We start from the raw sequence: 17,560 nt of genomic DNA on the forward strand, positions 1-17,560 counted from the left end.
GGAAGATTTTCAGTCTCATGTGTTATGGCAAATTGGTGATGGTCGTAATGCAAATTTTTGGTTGGACAAGTGGTCACCTAATAATGGATCATTAATGTCTATAACCAACCAAACATTTATGGACACTACTCTCTCTGTGAGGGATGTTTTAACTCGGACTGGAGATTGGGACCTTTATTTCCGTAACACCAATTTAATGGATGAGACTGTTAGTCGGATTCTCACTATTATGACACCAACTAGTGCATGGCCTTACACTATTGGATAGATATGTACCAATACCCATCATTTCACTGTTCAAAGTGCTTATTCATTACAACATCTGATCAAAATTGTCTGACAGTGGAAGGAGATTGGAAATGCTTTTGAAATGGCATGGGCCACATCAAATTAAAATTTTATTCGGTTAGTAGCGCATGAACACATTCTTACTGATTTTCGAAGGAGTATATGGGGCATTGGGGTTTATCCCTCTTGTGAGTTTTGTGGTAATGGAGATGGAGTTGTTCTTCATGTGCTTCATGATTGCATTCATGTAACCTAGGTATGAATTCATATTGTTCTCTCTGATTTTATAATTAATGTATTTTCTTTTGATTGTATGGATTGGTTTTTCAACAACCTCGACAAAAAAGGGGTTCAAACAAACACATCTAGATGGAAAAACCATTTTCATGACGACATGCTGGTTTTTGTGGAAGTGGAGAAATAGTGCTATCTTTGAAGAGGGCATGGGATGCGACTGCATGACACACAACACGCCACACCTACACAAGATCCAAAAACATTACTCACAAAAGGACACCGACAACAACCTCATTATTATCATCGACATCGGATATTGTTCTTCCACCCAGATCTCAAAGCGCGTGAAAAACACGTGCAACACGTATTCGCCACGTATCATCCACTTTTTCATCTTTTGATATTTTGTGACTTTTCTGTAGTACTATAAATAATGGGTTTGGGTATGAAGGTGTCGTTAAGTGTAATTTGTGTGAGTCTAATATTTACAGTATTGAAAATGTCACAGCTATTGGACAAAGCCAAAAACTATATTGGTGAGAAAGTTGGGGAAGTGCCTAAACCTGAGGCAGATATTACAGATGTTGATTTCAAGGACGTGACACGTCAGTCTGTCGAGTATTTGGCTAAGATCAATGTTTCAAATCCTTATTCTACTTCTATTCCAATTTGTGACATCAAGTACTCCTTCAAAAGTGGTAACAGGTTTGTATTTTTTTTTTCTTTCTCTTCTTCAATTTTAGTTTTGATTTATATAGCGTTAATTGGTTTATGTATTTGTGAATTGAGACTTTATTTTAGTGGATTATTTAACAATCATGAATCAATTATTGATTAGATAGGTTGATTTGTAACGGAATCGATTATGGTAGTTGAATTTTGGATGATCTGAGTTTAATTTTGTTGTGTTTAATATCTTAAAAAAATTGGAGTCAATGGTCAAAAAAATTGAGTCAAAAGAAATACCTTCATCATATATAAATATTGGAGCGTCTAGTTGAATTGTTTGGTAACTTGGTACTCTTGTTGAATTGTTTTTCAAAGGTGTACGATCAAAAGTTTAACACAAATTTTGCTAGACACGTTACTGCTTCCTACTCTATGGTATAAAATTCTGAATTCTCACTCAACAAACTAAAACTACTAGTACTATTTTACATTAAAAAAAATTGACCACAATTACGTGCCGGTTTTGTCGCATTCAAATAGTTACAAAATTTGTGACCATTTGATAGAGATCGAAAGTATTCCATAAATCGAGTGTTAAACTCGTAAAATGTGTTAACTCTAAGGTAACTTTGGTTTTTGGTGAATTTGGAATGTTGGACAAGTTTAACCGTGTTAACACGTGTTAAACTCGGATAAACTCGGGTAAACTCCGTAGACCATACAAGTTTGACCGAGTTAACACGTGTTACGTTAAAAAAATTATTTTTTATTTTGGGCCAATTTTCTTTGAAAACCCAATTCTTTTTTCAAACTCAATGTATTGAAATTAATGTTGAAGTGAGTTCAAGTCATGTTCTTTGGTTCTAATATTGAAAACTCTTTATCATCTGAAAAAGAATTTGATGATGTTGGAGATGAAGACACCAATGATAATGATGTTATGAAATTTTATAAGGATTAACCTTTTGAAAAAATTAACTATGTTTATTTTTTGGATAGGTTTATTAACAACTTGTGAAACTTGCTTTTTTGAATGGTTTAAAGTCTTATGAAACTTATGATTTTACAAGTTAATGTTGTATTTTGATGTTCAACTGAACATAACTTTTTATTATTGTGGTTATGTATACTTTGTCTTTATAATTAATTCATATTTACACTATTGACATACTTGCAATATTATATTAGAGTTTACATAAGTAAAATGAGTTAAGTTAAACTATCAAATGGTAAAACCTTAGATCGAACAGATTGGAACAGAGGACTTATATTTTAAAACCATTATTTTTATCTCTTTTAAAAAATTAAGATTTATATTAAAATTTGGTTAATGATTCTGATGTTTGCCCAACAATCATAACTAGAGAAGCTTTAAAATGGACAGAAGCATAAATCAATAATGTTTTGACACACACATCAAAGTCTTTTTTTTAATAATAAAAATAAAATTAATAATATAATGATTTAGTATTTTAAAGAAATGCAAATGCATTTTTGTGTGTGTGGCCAAACACTATTCATTTATATTGTTCTTTTTGTGGTGGCCGGGGTTTCGAACCCCGGACCTTGCATATTTTTATACATTGTACATACCAAGTGAGCTAAGCTCATGATGACCTATTTATTTATATCTCTCTGACTATGGAAATGTCTTTCATAATCATAGATGTTATGACTTTGTCGATGCGGCAAACTGCCGACTTGAGAAAAATCCAATTTCATAAAACTCCAAGACAACATGTCCCACTTATTAAGCAAAAAACTTCCAAAAATAACTGCCCACACCCCGTAGACCATACAACAGGACAAATAACATGCCCTTTGAAGTTTGAACACCAATTAACCTTACCACTCAGGCAAACACCAATTAATTTTTATATAATACTGTAATTTTTCTATGAACTATTTTTGTGATTAGTAAAGAAGAAAATGTAATAGTATTTTTAAATGATAAATAGTAAAATAGAATGAAAAAAATAAAACTATAAAAGCATTAAAATCATAATCTATACTCTAATTATTTGCATTAAATAATTGGTGATCTTGACTGGTCCGAGTGGTAAGTATTAGTAAGACTTTTAAGCAATTGGTGTGAAATCAAATTCTAAACTTTAAAGTAAAATTCCTTCAAAAAAAAAAAAAAAACTTTAAAGTAAAATGCTCACTTTATAGTGGTCGATTCCCATAAGGAGCATTATTGATCTTGTCATATTGTTTGAAGAACAGTTTTTGATTTTTACAGAGAATAGCTTTTGTTAATAATTCACAGTTGTTTTTAGAGAAGTTGATAATTCACAGTTGCATACTCCTTCTGTTGTATACTACATTATTCAAATTCTTAAGACCAAAATTTGGCTTTACATGTAAACCTTTCTTTCTCTCAGTGTATTTTGAGCAAAAGTACTAAGCGCTATATGTGAAAAGTTATATAAAAATGTGTTTTGTTAATATGTTTCACTTTCACATAAATCCTAATGTTATTAAATATAAAACTTTAGAATCATTATGAAATAAAAGCTACAAAAAAATATTTGTTTAGCAACTTCTGTATGATTTGAAAATGTGCACTTAATTTTAGATAACAATTCATCTTGTTAATTTATATTGTTTTTATGTTTGATGATAATAATCAGGGAGATAGCATCAGGAACTGTACCAGACCCAGGATCATTGAAAGCCAGTGACACAACATTGCTTAATGTGCTAGTGAAGGTGCCTCATAGCATAATTGTTAGCTTGGGAAAGGATATTGGTGCTGATTGGGACATTGATTATCAATTGGATATTGCTCTTGTTATTGATCTTCCTATTATTGGCAATTTCACCATTCCTCTTTGTCAAAAAGGAGAGATCAAGCTCCCAAGCATCTCTGACTTCTTTGCCTAATTTGATCCACCAGCAGGCATTAAGAACAATAAAATAAATAAGGGAAATGTTAACGAGTGCCTCCGGGGCACACTTTAAGACCTCTAAATAGTAACTTTTTATGAAAATATGTGTAATCAATATATTGAAAATCGAAATATTTGACTTTTTTATAAAATTATTTCTTCTTTTGGAATTTTTAAAGAGTGCACCGGGGGCACTCGTTAACAAGACCCAATAAATAAATAAAAGCACCGTTATGTATTGCTTTTACATCATTTTCGATTTACTAGTGTTTCTTTTTCCCTTTGGTTGTACTTTTTGTTGGATACAGATGTTATAGTACTATGCATGAGTAAAGTATATGAAATTAAGGTTTTCAATGGATGTTTTTTTGGTTAACAGATTGGGGTTAAACATGGTTGTTATGCTAAATAGGTAAAACCACTTCCATTGAAGGGACTAATTTATTATTAGAATGAACTCTCTTGATGTTTGTTAGAACAAATGAATTTCTTTGTTGTTTTACTCACAACTCTAAATAATCATATAGAAGAAAAGAGTTTTGAATTCTCAAAGTTCTGAATATGGTGTACACTTTATTGACATAATCATATAACTTTTAACACTAGCTAAATCAAGTTGTAACCGCCACATAACAGAAAAACTAAAATAGTAGGAAGTAACAAACTTGTCTAACATGAAATTAAGTGTTGCAAATATATCTCAGGGATCCATAAATACTTATGTGAGATTCATTGCTACTTGTGTTTAGGCGTTTAGCAAATCATCATGTTTTATACTTAATTTTTTTGAGAGAATGTTTTATACTTAATTAAAAACCTTTTATGAGCCCGTTTAGATTTGGGATTGGCTAATCCCATAATATTTTCAATACATGCACTTGCTTGAGAGTGATTAGAAGTGGTTACCTTAGATCTGGTAGAGTAATTTCCTTTTCTAGCACCAACATTCTAAAATTGTTTGTTTATCTTCTTTTGAGATTTACAGACCACCACTTGAAATTGCCAGCTAGCATATGCTCGCAGTGACCGATCCAAGATTTTTGAATAGTGGGGGTACCATATATAACATTGTCATCTACGACTTTTTATATTATGGAAATTTTGAATGATTTCTCATTTTCAATATCAATAAAAATATATTTCTCTATATAAATAACTAAACAATCATTTAACTTGACATCTCCCACTCAATTTTGCATTTGATTCTTGATAATATTCTTATTATCGATTGATAATATTCATATTATCAAGAAATGATTTGAGCTATGTGATGATAGGTGTGGTCCAAGGGAGAAATAATTTGTGATAAGTGTGAGTCATGTAGTCAAAATGTCAACTATTGCTACATTATATTCCTAAAAAAAAAAATGTTTCTAAATTTTTTGTGTAGGCACAAGCCCACACATGTTACAAAACAACTTGTATCCGTCCTTGCATGCTCGTGATCCTCAGAAGTCAGAAGGATTATCCTTATTCAAGTATTTTCTGTAAATATTTTTTTTTCAATTCTTTGATCATGGTGATGAGATAAAATAATGAATCTCATATAACAATTATATATAAGTTTTGAAGGATGTCATACATACAAGTATACAAAGTTATTATATTTGGATGCTTTATAAGTTGGGTGAGATAAATATTTTAGTTTACAATTTCCATAATTCAATATTAAAGAACTTAGAATATTTTTTCAATTATGTTAAAATGATATCATATTTTGTGATTCGTCGATCTATTTTAGTTAAAATATGGTTATGGCGGGCATTAACATTGCTACCCACCGTATGATATGAGTCTAGGTATTGAGCAATAAATCCAATGCTAAATATTGAGCAACTTCTATCCCAAACATGTATATCATCCGATGGTTCTTTCTCAACACATGCAATTTATGGCTCTTCGTTGGAAAAGTCATTAAGATAAACTTATGTAGGATTTAAAAAGTGAGTCATCTTCCTATTTTAAAACTACTCTAAATTGTTCAAAGAAAAAACCTACTCTTACGATGATAGACATCTTGTCAAACACTATCATTAACTGTCGATTTTTCAAGAGAGTGGCTTCAGTTATATTGATACTTATTTTTTTCTTTCAAAGAAGTCAAAATATATACTAATATGATCAAATTAAGCACAAGACATACAAAATTGAGCAGGGATACACAATATTTATAAGCTACATAAATATCTCAATACCTACAAAGATTCAACAAGTCTTGTTTTTCTTCTTAAAAAGAGGATTCAACTAGTCGTCATTTATCAAGAAATTTGTGTCTACTCAACTTTGTAAGATTTTCAAGGATTCCTACAAGTTATGAAACACATAGGAAAAAGATGCTCAGAAAAAGTGAATGACAAAAATGCGTAGAAAATGTCCTAAATTTAATTGAGGAAAAAAATAAATAAGAACAATCAAATCATTATTTGTTTTACATTTGGGAAACAATGGTTTCTCAATAAAGCACATCAAACATTTTCCATTTAACAAAAAATAAAGATAGGAGTAGTTATATAATAATTTTTTGGTTCTTTGACAATGATAGAAAAAATTATATGTTTTGCCCAATATAATAGAAATTTATAATTACATTAATCAACTGTAACTATATGGGGATCTAGCTCAGATGGTAAACATCTTGCTTAGCACGCGAGAGGTACGGGGATCGATACCTCGCCCAAGTGAATGTGGATCTTCAGTTTTTAATGGCAGTGTTAAATTCAAACATTGTTTTGAATATTGATTAAAAATTAGCGAACACATTACTCTATAAAAGGCAGTGTTAAATTCTTTAATGGCAGTGTTAAATTCAAACATTGTTTTGAATATTGATTAAAAATTAGTGAACACATTACTCTATAAAAGGCAGTGTTAAATTCAAACATTGTTTTGAATATTGATTAAAAATTAGTGAACACATTACTCTATAAAAAAAAAATAGTAAACAAATTCTAAAACAAATATGAGTCAAGATCCTCTCCATTTAAACTCTTCTCCATTTAAAGAGATAAAAGACGCATAAAATCTTGAAAATAATTAAAGATGGTAGGATCCATCACTTATTTTTTGTGTTTATCTCTTTCCTAATGACAATGTCCATTTATTTTTATAAATGGAGGGGATGATCTCAACTCGGTCTAAAGAGGCCGCCATTAAAGGAAGGGATTTAGGCTTTCAAAATTTTTAATTTTCGTATTAAGCCTCAATTTTTTTTAAAAAAATTTAAAGATACTTCGCAAGTCCAATTATTTAAAAATATGCATTGCTCACCTAGGTGGTTGTTAATTCATGTTGCAAGTTAATCCATTTGTTAAATCTTAGCCATGTGCCAATCATTAGCATAGGGAGGGTATGACCACATATCACTTTCTAAACACATCATTTGTACTTTGCACCAACAATGACCACGTAAATTTGTAGTAAGAAGTAATAATATGAACAAGGAAGTGCCGCATGATATAACAATGTGCATGAACATTCCCTCATATGCATAAGACCTATTGAGATATAAGAAATAAATATTTCCTTCTAATGAGATTTTTAATCAACATTTTTGGTTCTAGCTAGGGGATTAATTCCCTCTCTACCTGTTTTTAAAATAAAATAAAAAAGTAAAAGTGTTATTACAATTCAATTTTCAAACTGATTCATAACTATATATATTTGTCTAATTTCATGTTCATTTTCTAAAATATAAATAAATAGAATTGTATCCAAAAATTTCCTTTTGAACTAAATAGAGGATAATAAATGTAGTGTCTCATACATATGATGTGGACACCTTCTTAATGTACATACCATAAGGTAATAATATAATGTATTAACCTCAACTGTTTTGGTATATAGTGCAGTGTGTGTTTGCATCCGGTGTGAGAATGAAGCGCAATATGCAAATGTAAATGCAAGCGTAGTAGTACTGTAGTATTGTGTGAGTGGTGTGTTCTTTGTACTATGCTAGTCAGAGTGTCTGAATGAGTGCTCGCACAACATGCACAAAATCACACAACAAATCATGAAAGATGATTTCAAAACTAAGAGAGCGATTGAGGTAAAACTCCCAAGATCATTGAACAAAATTCCAATCATTATTAACATATTGTATGACTACAAAATTAGTCAAATACAGTGTCACGGTAAAACTAAAATCAAATCATGCATGAGGTTGAAGTACCAGATAACAACATAAGGAGTTTGTACTTATTATTACATTAAAATCAGAGCTTAGAAATTCACCACTATATATCCTCTTAAGAAGAATATGTAAGTCACCAGAAGCACAACCACACCAACAAGAACGACTCCTACCTTGGTTGCGATGAAAAACCGACAAAAAATTGGTCACCTAAACAAATGTTGCCGCTTCAACTATCACAATTGCCAAACTGTACAGGAGCTTAATGATCATTCTTCGAGTGTTAGGTGCTCCAGGAGTTAACGCACGAGGATTCATGAGAAAAAATAAGAACGGCCAAAATTTGAAAAAAGTATAAAGTTGTTTTTTGAAGAAAGTAGAAATTTGTTTGGATTGTTTGATTGAGGAAGGACACACACACACACACACACACACACACACACACGCCCGCGCCCGAGCGCCAGACGGTAGTAAGTAGTATAGTGGGACCCACACACCTGTGAGACCATGAACTGTGTGAGTGAATAATTCACCAATCATCAGTGATTAGTGATGTAAACCGCCTTAGCCACTCAGCAAAAAAATGCATAACTAATGCCATTGAAATATTTGATATATTACAACATATGTCCCTGTCATGCTTTTGTGTGTGATATTTTGTTAAACGACGACAAACAATGTCAAAGTTTGTTGTTACTCACTTATTCAGCATGACTTCAAACTTAAAAGAGAATTAAAACAAAAAAAAAATTACTAACAAATGAGAATTGTGATTATTGCATATCATGAATTAAGCATCCTACTTAACAATACCACTCGTGATAGTCCAAAGAACATTTGATGTTGTTAAATGGAAAGTGTTAATTTTCCATTTAATTGGTTATGTGTTAAGGAAAATGCGGGATATAACGAAACAATTTTTCCCGAATCTTTCACAAGCAAGTGTAATTGCTCAATAAATCCCACAACCTGGATGTTTGCCGTAAATCCCGTAGTTAAATGACAAGAGACAATTTTACTTATTTCTTTTTATTAACAATAATGTTGGATGTTACGAAAAGAGAGGTGACGAAAAGCACAAAATATACTGTCTTCATATTGTAAATGACATTTTTATCCGCCGCCCATTTTGATATTACTATGTCACCCTTTGTATGGTAGGCTTTTTCAACTTTGTCAAATGTCGTGTTTAAACCAATTCTTAATATATAGCATAGCCCTTTCATTAATTCTTTAGATATTGTAAAGAGAGGTTCACGTTTTTTAGAATGGAAAAAACGTGTCAATTAAAGCTTCGTAGAAATTTTGGGAAATAGATTTTTGCAGTATTTAGCATCGCACATGTGTTAAACTCTTATTTTAATCATATGCCGATTAATTTGATGTTTTTAGTTGTAAAAGTATAAAAGTAATTTACATTTGTTTCAAAATTTTATATTTTTATTTTATTTTAAAGTCTAGGTTGATAAGGTCCATAATAAATTTTCTACATTTATTAGTAAGTAAAGTACATTTTATTATAAATCAAATTAGTTCTTACACTTATGCAGTTGAATCTAGCAATAAGAGATAAACTCTGATAACGTGACGAACATAGGTTCAAATTTCGATTGAGAGAGATATTCATATTTAATGTATGAAACGCTTTAAATAGAATTACTTTTAATCGAAGAAATCTATTGAAATTAAAAAGTTTATAATTTTTAAGTTATTCTCTCTCAACAGAGTTAAAATGCCTCAATAAAAAAAAGGCCTACACAAATACATTGAATCGCCTATGAGTATACAAGAGTGATATTTGAACAATCAAAACGTGAAAATGTTTTTGATATAACATAAATATATATATCTAAAATAAATTTTAATTTGATTAAACGAGTGAAAAAAATAAGTATTAAATTGACATATGAATAAAAATATGGTGTTAGAAAATTGTCAAAATAATTTTTCTCTATTCTATAAAAGATGAAGTCAAACATAATTAGATATGATATAATATGAGAATACCAAATATGACTGGAGCCCAACGATTAGATATGATATGAGAATATCAAATATGACAAAAGCCCAACGATTAGATATGATAAAATTTTTTACGGACCCAACATAAATAAATTGGATAGTAATGTGAGACCATTCTTAATTGGGTTTCAAACTTTTAAGACTTTGTACTTATTAGGATCCTCTCCATTTATGACATTTGTTACATCTTAATCATGTGCCAATCACTATAAGGGAAGCATATTCTAACCCGCCTTACACAAAACATGACCAACTCAACAATAGTAAACTCCACTAGGATATTGAGATATTGCAGTTCCATTATCGTGCAATGCAACTGGAAATTTTATGTTGTAACTTAACGATTATATTATCAACCACTATATTTTGGATTAATAGTCAATTTGTCAAAATATATAAATCGAAAACTAAGAGAAAATAAGTTTCAAATAAACAAATTGATTTTTTTTTGAAGTTTTTCAAGACATTGATATTACCGAAAAAATCATATTTCAACATTTTCAGTAACTTGTGTTAAAAGCAACCAACAATGAAGCGAAATCTATTTTCAATATAACTTTCTAAAAACATCATTGTTACTTTGCGCTAACGATGACCACATAAATTTTTAGTAAGAAGTAATGATATGAACATGGAAGGGCCGCATTATATAACAATGTGAAGGAACGTTTCCTCATATGCATGGGACCAACTGAGATATAACAAATAATATTCCCTTCCTATGAGATTTTTAATCAATATTTTTGGTTCTAACTATGGGATTAATTCCCTCTCTATCTGTTTTTATAATTAAATCTGCTTGTTTTTATAATAAAATTAAAAATTAAAAATGTTATTACAATTTAATTTTCAAACTGATTCTTAACTATACTTGTGTGTCTAATTTCATATTCATTTTCTAAAATATAAATAAATAGGATTATACCCAACAATTTTCTTTTAAACTAAACAGAGGATAATACATGCAGTTTCTCATACATATGGCGTAGGCCCTTTCCTAATGTACATACCATAAGCTAATCATATAATGCTTAACCTTAACTATTTTAGTATACTGTGCCATGTGTGTTTGCATCCGGTGTGATAATGAAACACAATATGCAAATGCAAATACAAACGTAGTAATATTGTAGTACTGTGTGAGTGGTGTGTTGTTTGTACCATGCTAGTCAGAGTGTGTGAGTGAGTGTTCACACAACATGCACATAATCACACAACAAATAAAGATGATTTCAGAACTAAGAGCGCGATTGAGGTAAATGTAATATCCCGCGTAATTTTAAATAAATTATCGTATCAGTCACATGTCAGAACGGAAATAATTTTCAATGGATTAATTACTTATTGAGAAATCGACGATATTTGGTAAGTTTCTAGTATTACTATTCCAACGGACATGAGAAATTAAATGGTTACGAATTAACGGAGGATAATTGTGTCTTTTCCTTTAAAGGGCAAAATGGTAAACTTGCTAATCAAGATTTTTTTTAAAATTAGATCAAGGCAAAATCTTCTCTCATTTTCCATATTCTTCTTCTTCAATCTAGAACATTTTCTTTTCCCTTATTCCTCTAAGAAATCGGTCCCCTCCCTATACTACCTTAACCACCAAAACTTCATCAAATTATCATGCTTTCACTACATCGATGGCACACAAGTTTTCTAGAGGTGATTTAAGTAAGAAACACACTTCAAAACTTCTCATTCCCTTCTTAATTTCTTGAAACCGTCCCTCCTCTTGATTCTCCATAACCTTCATTTTCATTCCAGCCTCATGGGAATTAGCTTATGAGTTTGCATTAGAGCACCAAAGAATGGATTAATCACAAGGTAAGTGGCATAATCATCTTTTCATGGGAATTTATTTAATCCAAGCTTTGATATATGTTTTATGTGTAATTGGAAGAGGATTATGTGTGGTAATGGTATTTAGAACTATGGTATGAAGAATGATAATAAGCTAGGAGCATTGGTGTGAGAGCTTAGGACTTAAAGTGTACAAGTTATTCCCATAAGCTATTTCAAGTGATTATTGATTGTAACATGTTGGAATTTTGTATAACTGGTTTAGGAGGTGTTTAAACATGTTGGGGTTGATTCTGGAAAATTTGAGCAGAGATTGAATTGTTTAGAGGTCATAAGCTGCAGTTAAGCTGTTTTGAGCAAAATGCCTTAAATGACTAAGTTGTGAGTTCAAACTACTGTATAAGTGTTTCATAGGGCTAATAATACATGTTGGAACTTCTGTGTTAAAGGTTGGGTCGAAATTTATGTGATAGAAGTTATAAGTTGCTAGTTAAGCCGTTGAAGAATAGCTTAAGTTGAAAGTTAAGTTGTTTCAAGTATTATTTTCTGAAGAACAGCTTATGAGAGATATGTTTAATTGACATATGAGTAATGGAAAAATGATAAGCTGGTTTAGTGATGTTAAAAGTGCTTAAATGATAATTAAGCTGTTTTAAAAGTGCTTAAATAGCCAAACGGCGAACTTCTGGTGCAGGGACTGAAATGAAAATTTTTGTGGAAGCTGGTTGATGAAGCAAGGCTATGTCACGAGTGGTTTGAATTGTTTCAGAAGGGGCAAGACCTATAAGCTAAGGCATAAGCTATTTTGGGAAAGTGATTATAGAGTTTTGGAGATAGCAGAGCTGCAGATTTTGGGATAAGCTGCTTGCAATTTGCAGGAATGATTCACGGTGAGTTCCTTTAGTTAGAAAACTTCCCTTTGGGTAGTTAAATTATGCCTTTAGAATAATAGAATATGATTTAGTACATTAGTACATAATTTAGTGACAATATGATTAAGATTTATACCCTTGCTAGAGTACTCTAAAATAACTTTTATGTTGATAAATATGATTATGGTAATGTAGAAGTTAGAGGAAAAATATTATGATAAGTTTTACGTGAGAATGAATAAATATGCAATTTCGGCCAACGTTACGTAAAGTGAGAATTGTTTGATTTTATTACTTTATTTCGACTCTTAGCTAATATAAATTATACTTTTAAGGTAATATAATGGTTTGACTTAGCTAAGACTCCAATTCTCATTATTGCCGAATATGTAGCCGAAATTGTATTATGCATATCCTCTAATCATACACTACCATAGTGTATATTTATTTGTGTAAAGTAATGTTTAGAGTAAAATAGCTATTGAACAAATTATTCATGGGTAAATTTCCAATCATTGGAAAGTAGAGAATTCTAAGTATGGAAGTTCGGCTTAATTAGTCGAATTTAATTTATCAGGATATGGGGAAAATTTTATAACCTTTTAGAAATGGCATATGACAACGATATGCCTAGAACCTGAATAGGTTAGTATCAGAAATAATTTCAGAATAAAGACGGAATCACTACGTCTTTATTATCAGTTTCAGGATGTTTTCATTAAAAGAAAATTAGTTAAGATAAGTTATTCCTCTCTATCTCCCCGTCAGTAGTGGAGTTGAGGATTGACTCAGTTATCAGAGAATCAGATCAAGTTATAATATTAAAACATGTTTAAATTGTGGCTTTCGCTATCCCGCCAGTTGGATACGAAAGGTTCCCGCCAGTTGGAACGGGCACTATCCGCGAGGATGACCCCACAATAATCAGAGGAGTCCGGTATCCCCGTCAGTTGGGTTCCCGCCAGTTGGAAATATTTATATATATACCGGTCAGAGTGGAATAAATTCCGGGGTTACTCCACCTGGGTTTATTCCGTAAAATCAACTCAGATAATATTGTTTGTTCAACGCTAACATTTCTAACATAATATGACAGACATTATGATTATAATTATGATTATGAGTTGAGTATTAGTATCAGGATTATATCAGTCTTTTAGATAGCGATCCTAGTTATCCCCCGATCGCTCAGTTATGCATGATAAAACTGCATAAACCCAAAATGGTTGAGTTTAGAGACAAATGGCGATCCTAGGTTCCCTGAGATTGCCTACAGCCTAGGATAGGTGGAACTCACTGAGACATCCCGTCTCACCCCAATCCCTTTTATTTTATTTCAGAGACACAGGTGGATCGCAAGCAGGGCAGTTCGTGATGAAGTAGAAGAAGAAGCTGGACAATTATATTTACTTGTCATTGCATGTATGTTGTACAAGTCAGTGGTACTATTTTAAATGTATAGACAAGTAATTTTATGATATGTTCAGAAGAAATTTTATTATTGTAATTTTAATGTATCCAATACCAAGTTTAACGAGTATACTAGATATCCTAGGTAATTTCTAGTATGGGTGTTACAGTAAAACTCCCAAAATCTCTGAACAAAAGTTCAATCATTATTAACATATTGTATGACTACAAAATTAGTGAAATACAGTGTCACAGTAAAATTAAAATCAAATCATGCATGAGGTTGAAGTACCAGATAACAAAAGGAGGAGTTATGTACTTATTATTACATGAAAATTAGAACTACGAAATTCGTCACTATCTATTCTTTGAAGAAGAAGATGTAAATCAACAAAAACACAACAACACCAAATCATTTCTACCTTGGTTGCGATGAAAAACCTACATAAAATTGGTCACGTAAACAAATGTTGCCACTCTAACTATCACCATAGCCAAACTGTACAGGAGCTTTATGATCCTTCTTCGAGTGTTAGGTGTTTGAAATAAAAAGTAGAAAGTTGTTTTTTGAAGAAAGTAGAAAGTTGTTTGGATTGTTTGATTGAGAAATGTTATGAAAAAAAATACATTCTTATGCTTCATCAAATGGTATTTTATAATAAATTTATATGTTTAATTATGATTAATGTTCTTAAAATAAAACTACGGTTGTAAATAGATATTTGTGTTATGTTTTAGAATAAATTTTAAATGTTAAACCTTGATTAACTAAAAAAATTATTTAATAAAAATTTATTTATAATAAAGAATAAATCTTGCTCTAGAAAAAAAATAAAGAATAAATGTTTGATCGGTATATTAAATAAATGTTGTATTTAAAATTAAGTGTGATGGTTTTTTATATTTTAATGCTAACCGTAGTGTTTTTTTTTTTTACAAGCACGGGTCTTTTTAAGAACTTTTTTTTTGGTACAAATCTTTTTAACAATTAAAATTAATTCTACAAAAAGAATAATTGTTTTTACCATTTATTAATTGTGTTCATGAAAATTTTTTTCTTAAAAATGAAACATAAATGTTGATTGGGTATGAAAAGGAAACCTAAATATTATTATAGAATGATCAAGAATGGTGAAGTACATGGTTATTAATAAGACTTAAATGTAGTCCATTAGATTAAAATAAATTCAATGACGGAGATTTAAAATAACTCTTTAGAGTTACTTTTGGAGTCAATATATCCCTCCTCCATATATATATATATATATATATATATATATATATATATATATATATATATATAGACGTCAGACTGTAGTAAGTAGTAGTGTAGGGCAAAAGTTATTATGCATAAGGAGATCCTTATGCACCGTGCATAGTTACTTTCTACACCCAACATAATTGCTTTCTACACCCCAAGTGAAAAGAATTATTTGGGTCCACTATAAAATCTATTTGTGGGCATAATAAAGCCTCATATTATAATTTTTTTTAACAATTTAACATAATTGCTTTCTACACCCCAAGTGAAAAGAATTATTTGGGTCCACTATAAAATCTATTTGTGGGCATAATAAAGCCTCATATTATAATTTTTTTTAACAATTTATTTATGCAAAATAGCTTATTCGAAATAGTTTATTTATGCAAAACAACTTATTAGAATGATTTTTTAAAATCCGCTTATTCAAAACAACTTATTTATGCAAAACAGCTTATTCCGATTAATTTTAAAAACCAACTTATTCAAAATAGCTTATTTATGCAAAACAGCTTATTCGAAACAACTTATTAGGATCACTTTTTTTAAAACCGCTTATTCAAAACAGCTTATTTATGCAAAACAGCTTATTTGTCCAAAACAGCTTATTCAAAACAGCTTATTTATACAAAACAGCTTATTTCGATTTCATTTTAAAAAACAACTTATTCAAAACAACTTATTTATGCAAAACAACATATTTATGCAAAACAACTTATTCAAAACAGCTTATTTATGCAAAACAGCTTATTCGAAACAACTTATTTACACAAAATAGCTTATTTGTGCAAAACAACTTATTCAAAACAACTTATTTATACAAAATAGCTTATTTGTGCAAAACAGCTTATTCAAAACAGCTTATTTATACAAAACAACTTATTCCGATTTCATTTTAAAAAACAACTTATTCAAAACAACTTATTTATGCAAAACAACATATTTATGCAAAACAACTTATTCAAAACAGCTTATTTATGCAAAACAGCTTATTTATGCAAAACAGCTTATTTGAAACAACTTATTTATACAAAAGAGCTTATTTGTGCAAAACAGCTTATTCAAAACAACTTATTTATACAAAACAGCTTATTTGTTCAAAACAGCTTATTCAAAACAACTTATTTATGCAAAACAGCTTATTCCGATTAATTTTTAAAACCAACTTATTCAAAATAGCTTATTTATGCAAAACAGCTTATTCGAAACAACTTATTAGGATCACTTTTTTTAAAACCGCTTATTCAAAACAGCTTATTTATGCAAAACAGCTTATTTGTTCAAAACAGCTTATTCAAAACAGCTTATTTATACAAAACAGCTTATTCCGATTTCATTTTAAAAAACAACTTATTCAAAACAACTTATTTATGCAAAACAACATATTTATGCAAAACAACTTATTCAAAACAGCTTATTTATGCAAAAACAGCTTATTCGAAACAACTTATTTATACAAAATAGCTTATTTGTGCAAAACAACTTATTCAAAACAACTTATTTATACAAAATAGCTTATTTGTGCAAAACAACTTATTCAAAACAGCTTATTTATACAAAACAACTTATTCCGATTTCATTTTAAAAAACAACTTATTCAAAACAACTTATTTATGCAAAACAACATATTTATGCAAAACAGCTTATTTATGCAAAACAGCTTATTTGAAACAACTTATTTATACAAAAGAGCTTATTTGTGCAAAACAGCTTATTCAAAACAAATTATTTATACAAAACAGCTTATTTGTGCAAAACAGCTTATTCAAAACAACTTATTTATACAAAAAAGCTTATTCCGATTAATTTTAAAAACCAACTTAGTCAAAATAGCTTATTTATGCAAAACAGCTTATTCGAAACAACTTATTAGGATAACTTTTTTTAAATCCGCTTATTCAAAACAGCTTATTTATGCAAAACAACTTATTTGTTCAAAACAGCTTATTTATACAAAACAGCTTATTCCGATTTC

The 17,560-nt window shown here is 30.1% G+C and overlaps 1 protein-coding gene and 1 long non-coding RNA gene across 2 annotated transcripts; both read left to right on the plus strand.

The window, feature by feature from the left end:
- Positions 1–984: 984 nt before the first annotated feature.
- LOC146908825 (desiccation protectant protein Lea14 homolog) lies at positions 985–4,442 on the plus strand. The gene is made up of 2 exons (XM_085726628.1): positions 985–1,230; positions 3,828–4,442. The coding sequence occupies exons 1-2, from the start codon at positions 1,025–1,027 to the stop codon at positions 4,078–4,080; spliced, it is 459 nt and encodes a 152-aa protein (XP_085582754.1). The 5' UTR covers positions 985–1,024; the 3' UTR covers positions 4,081–4,442.
- Positions 4,443–11,768: 7,326 nt separating this feature from the next.
- LOC146908826 (uncharacterized) lies at positions 11,769–14,493 on the plus strand. The gene is made up of 3 exons (XR_015019442.1): positions 11,769–12,066; positions 12,737–12,932; positions 14,255–14,493. It is a non-coding gene; the product is annotated as an uncharacterized LOC146908826 (long non-coding RNA).
- Positions 14,494–17,560: the final 3,067 nt, after the last annotated feature.

The sequence above is a fragment of the Medicago sativa genome, chromosome 7, assembly GCF_051527215.1.
Source record: "Medicago sativa cultivar Bolivia chromosome 7, Bolivia_mono, whole genome shotgun sequence".
NCBI lineage: Eukaryota > Viridiplantae > Streptophyta > Magnoliopsida > Fabales > Fabaceae > Medicago > Medicago sativa.

What these genes read in the sequence shown, in the direction of transcription:
- LOC146908825 (XM_085726628.1), top strand. Translation starts at nt 1,025, where the DNA reads ATGTCACAGCTATTGGACAAAGCCAAAAACTATATTGGTGAGAAAGTT. An exon ending in TCCTTCAAAAGTGGTAACAG is followed by an intron (nt 1,231 to 3,827) that starts GTTTGTATTTTT and finishes GATAATAATCAG; the next exon opens with GGAGATAGCATCAGGAACTG.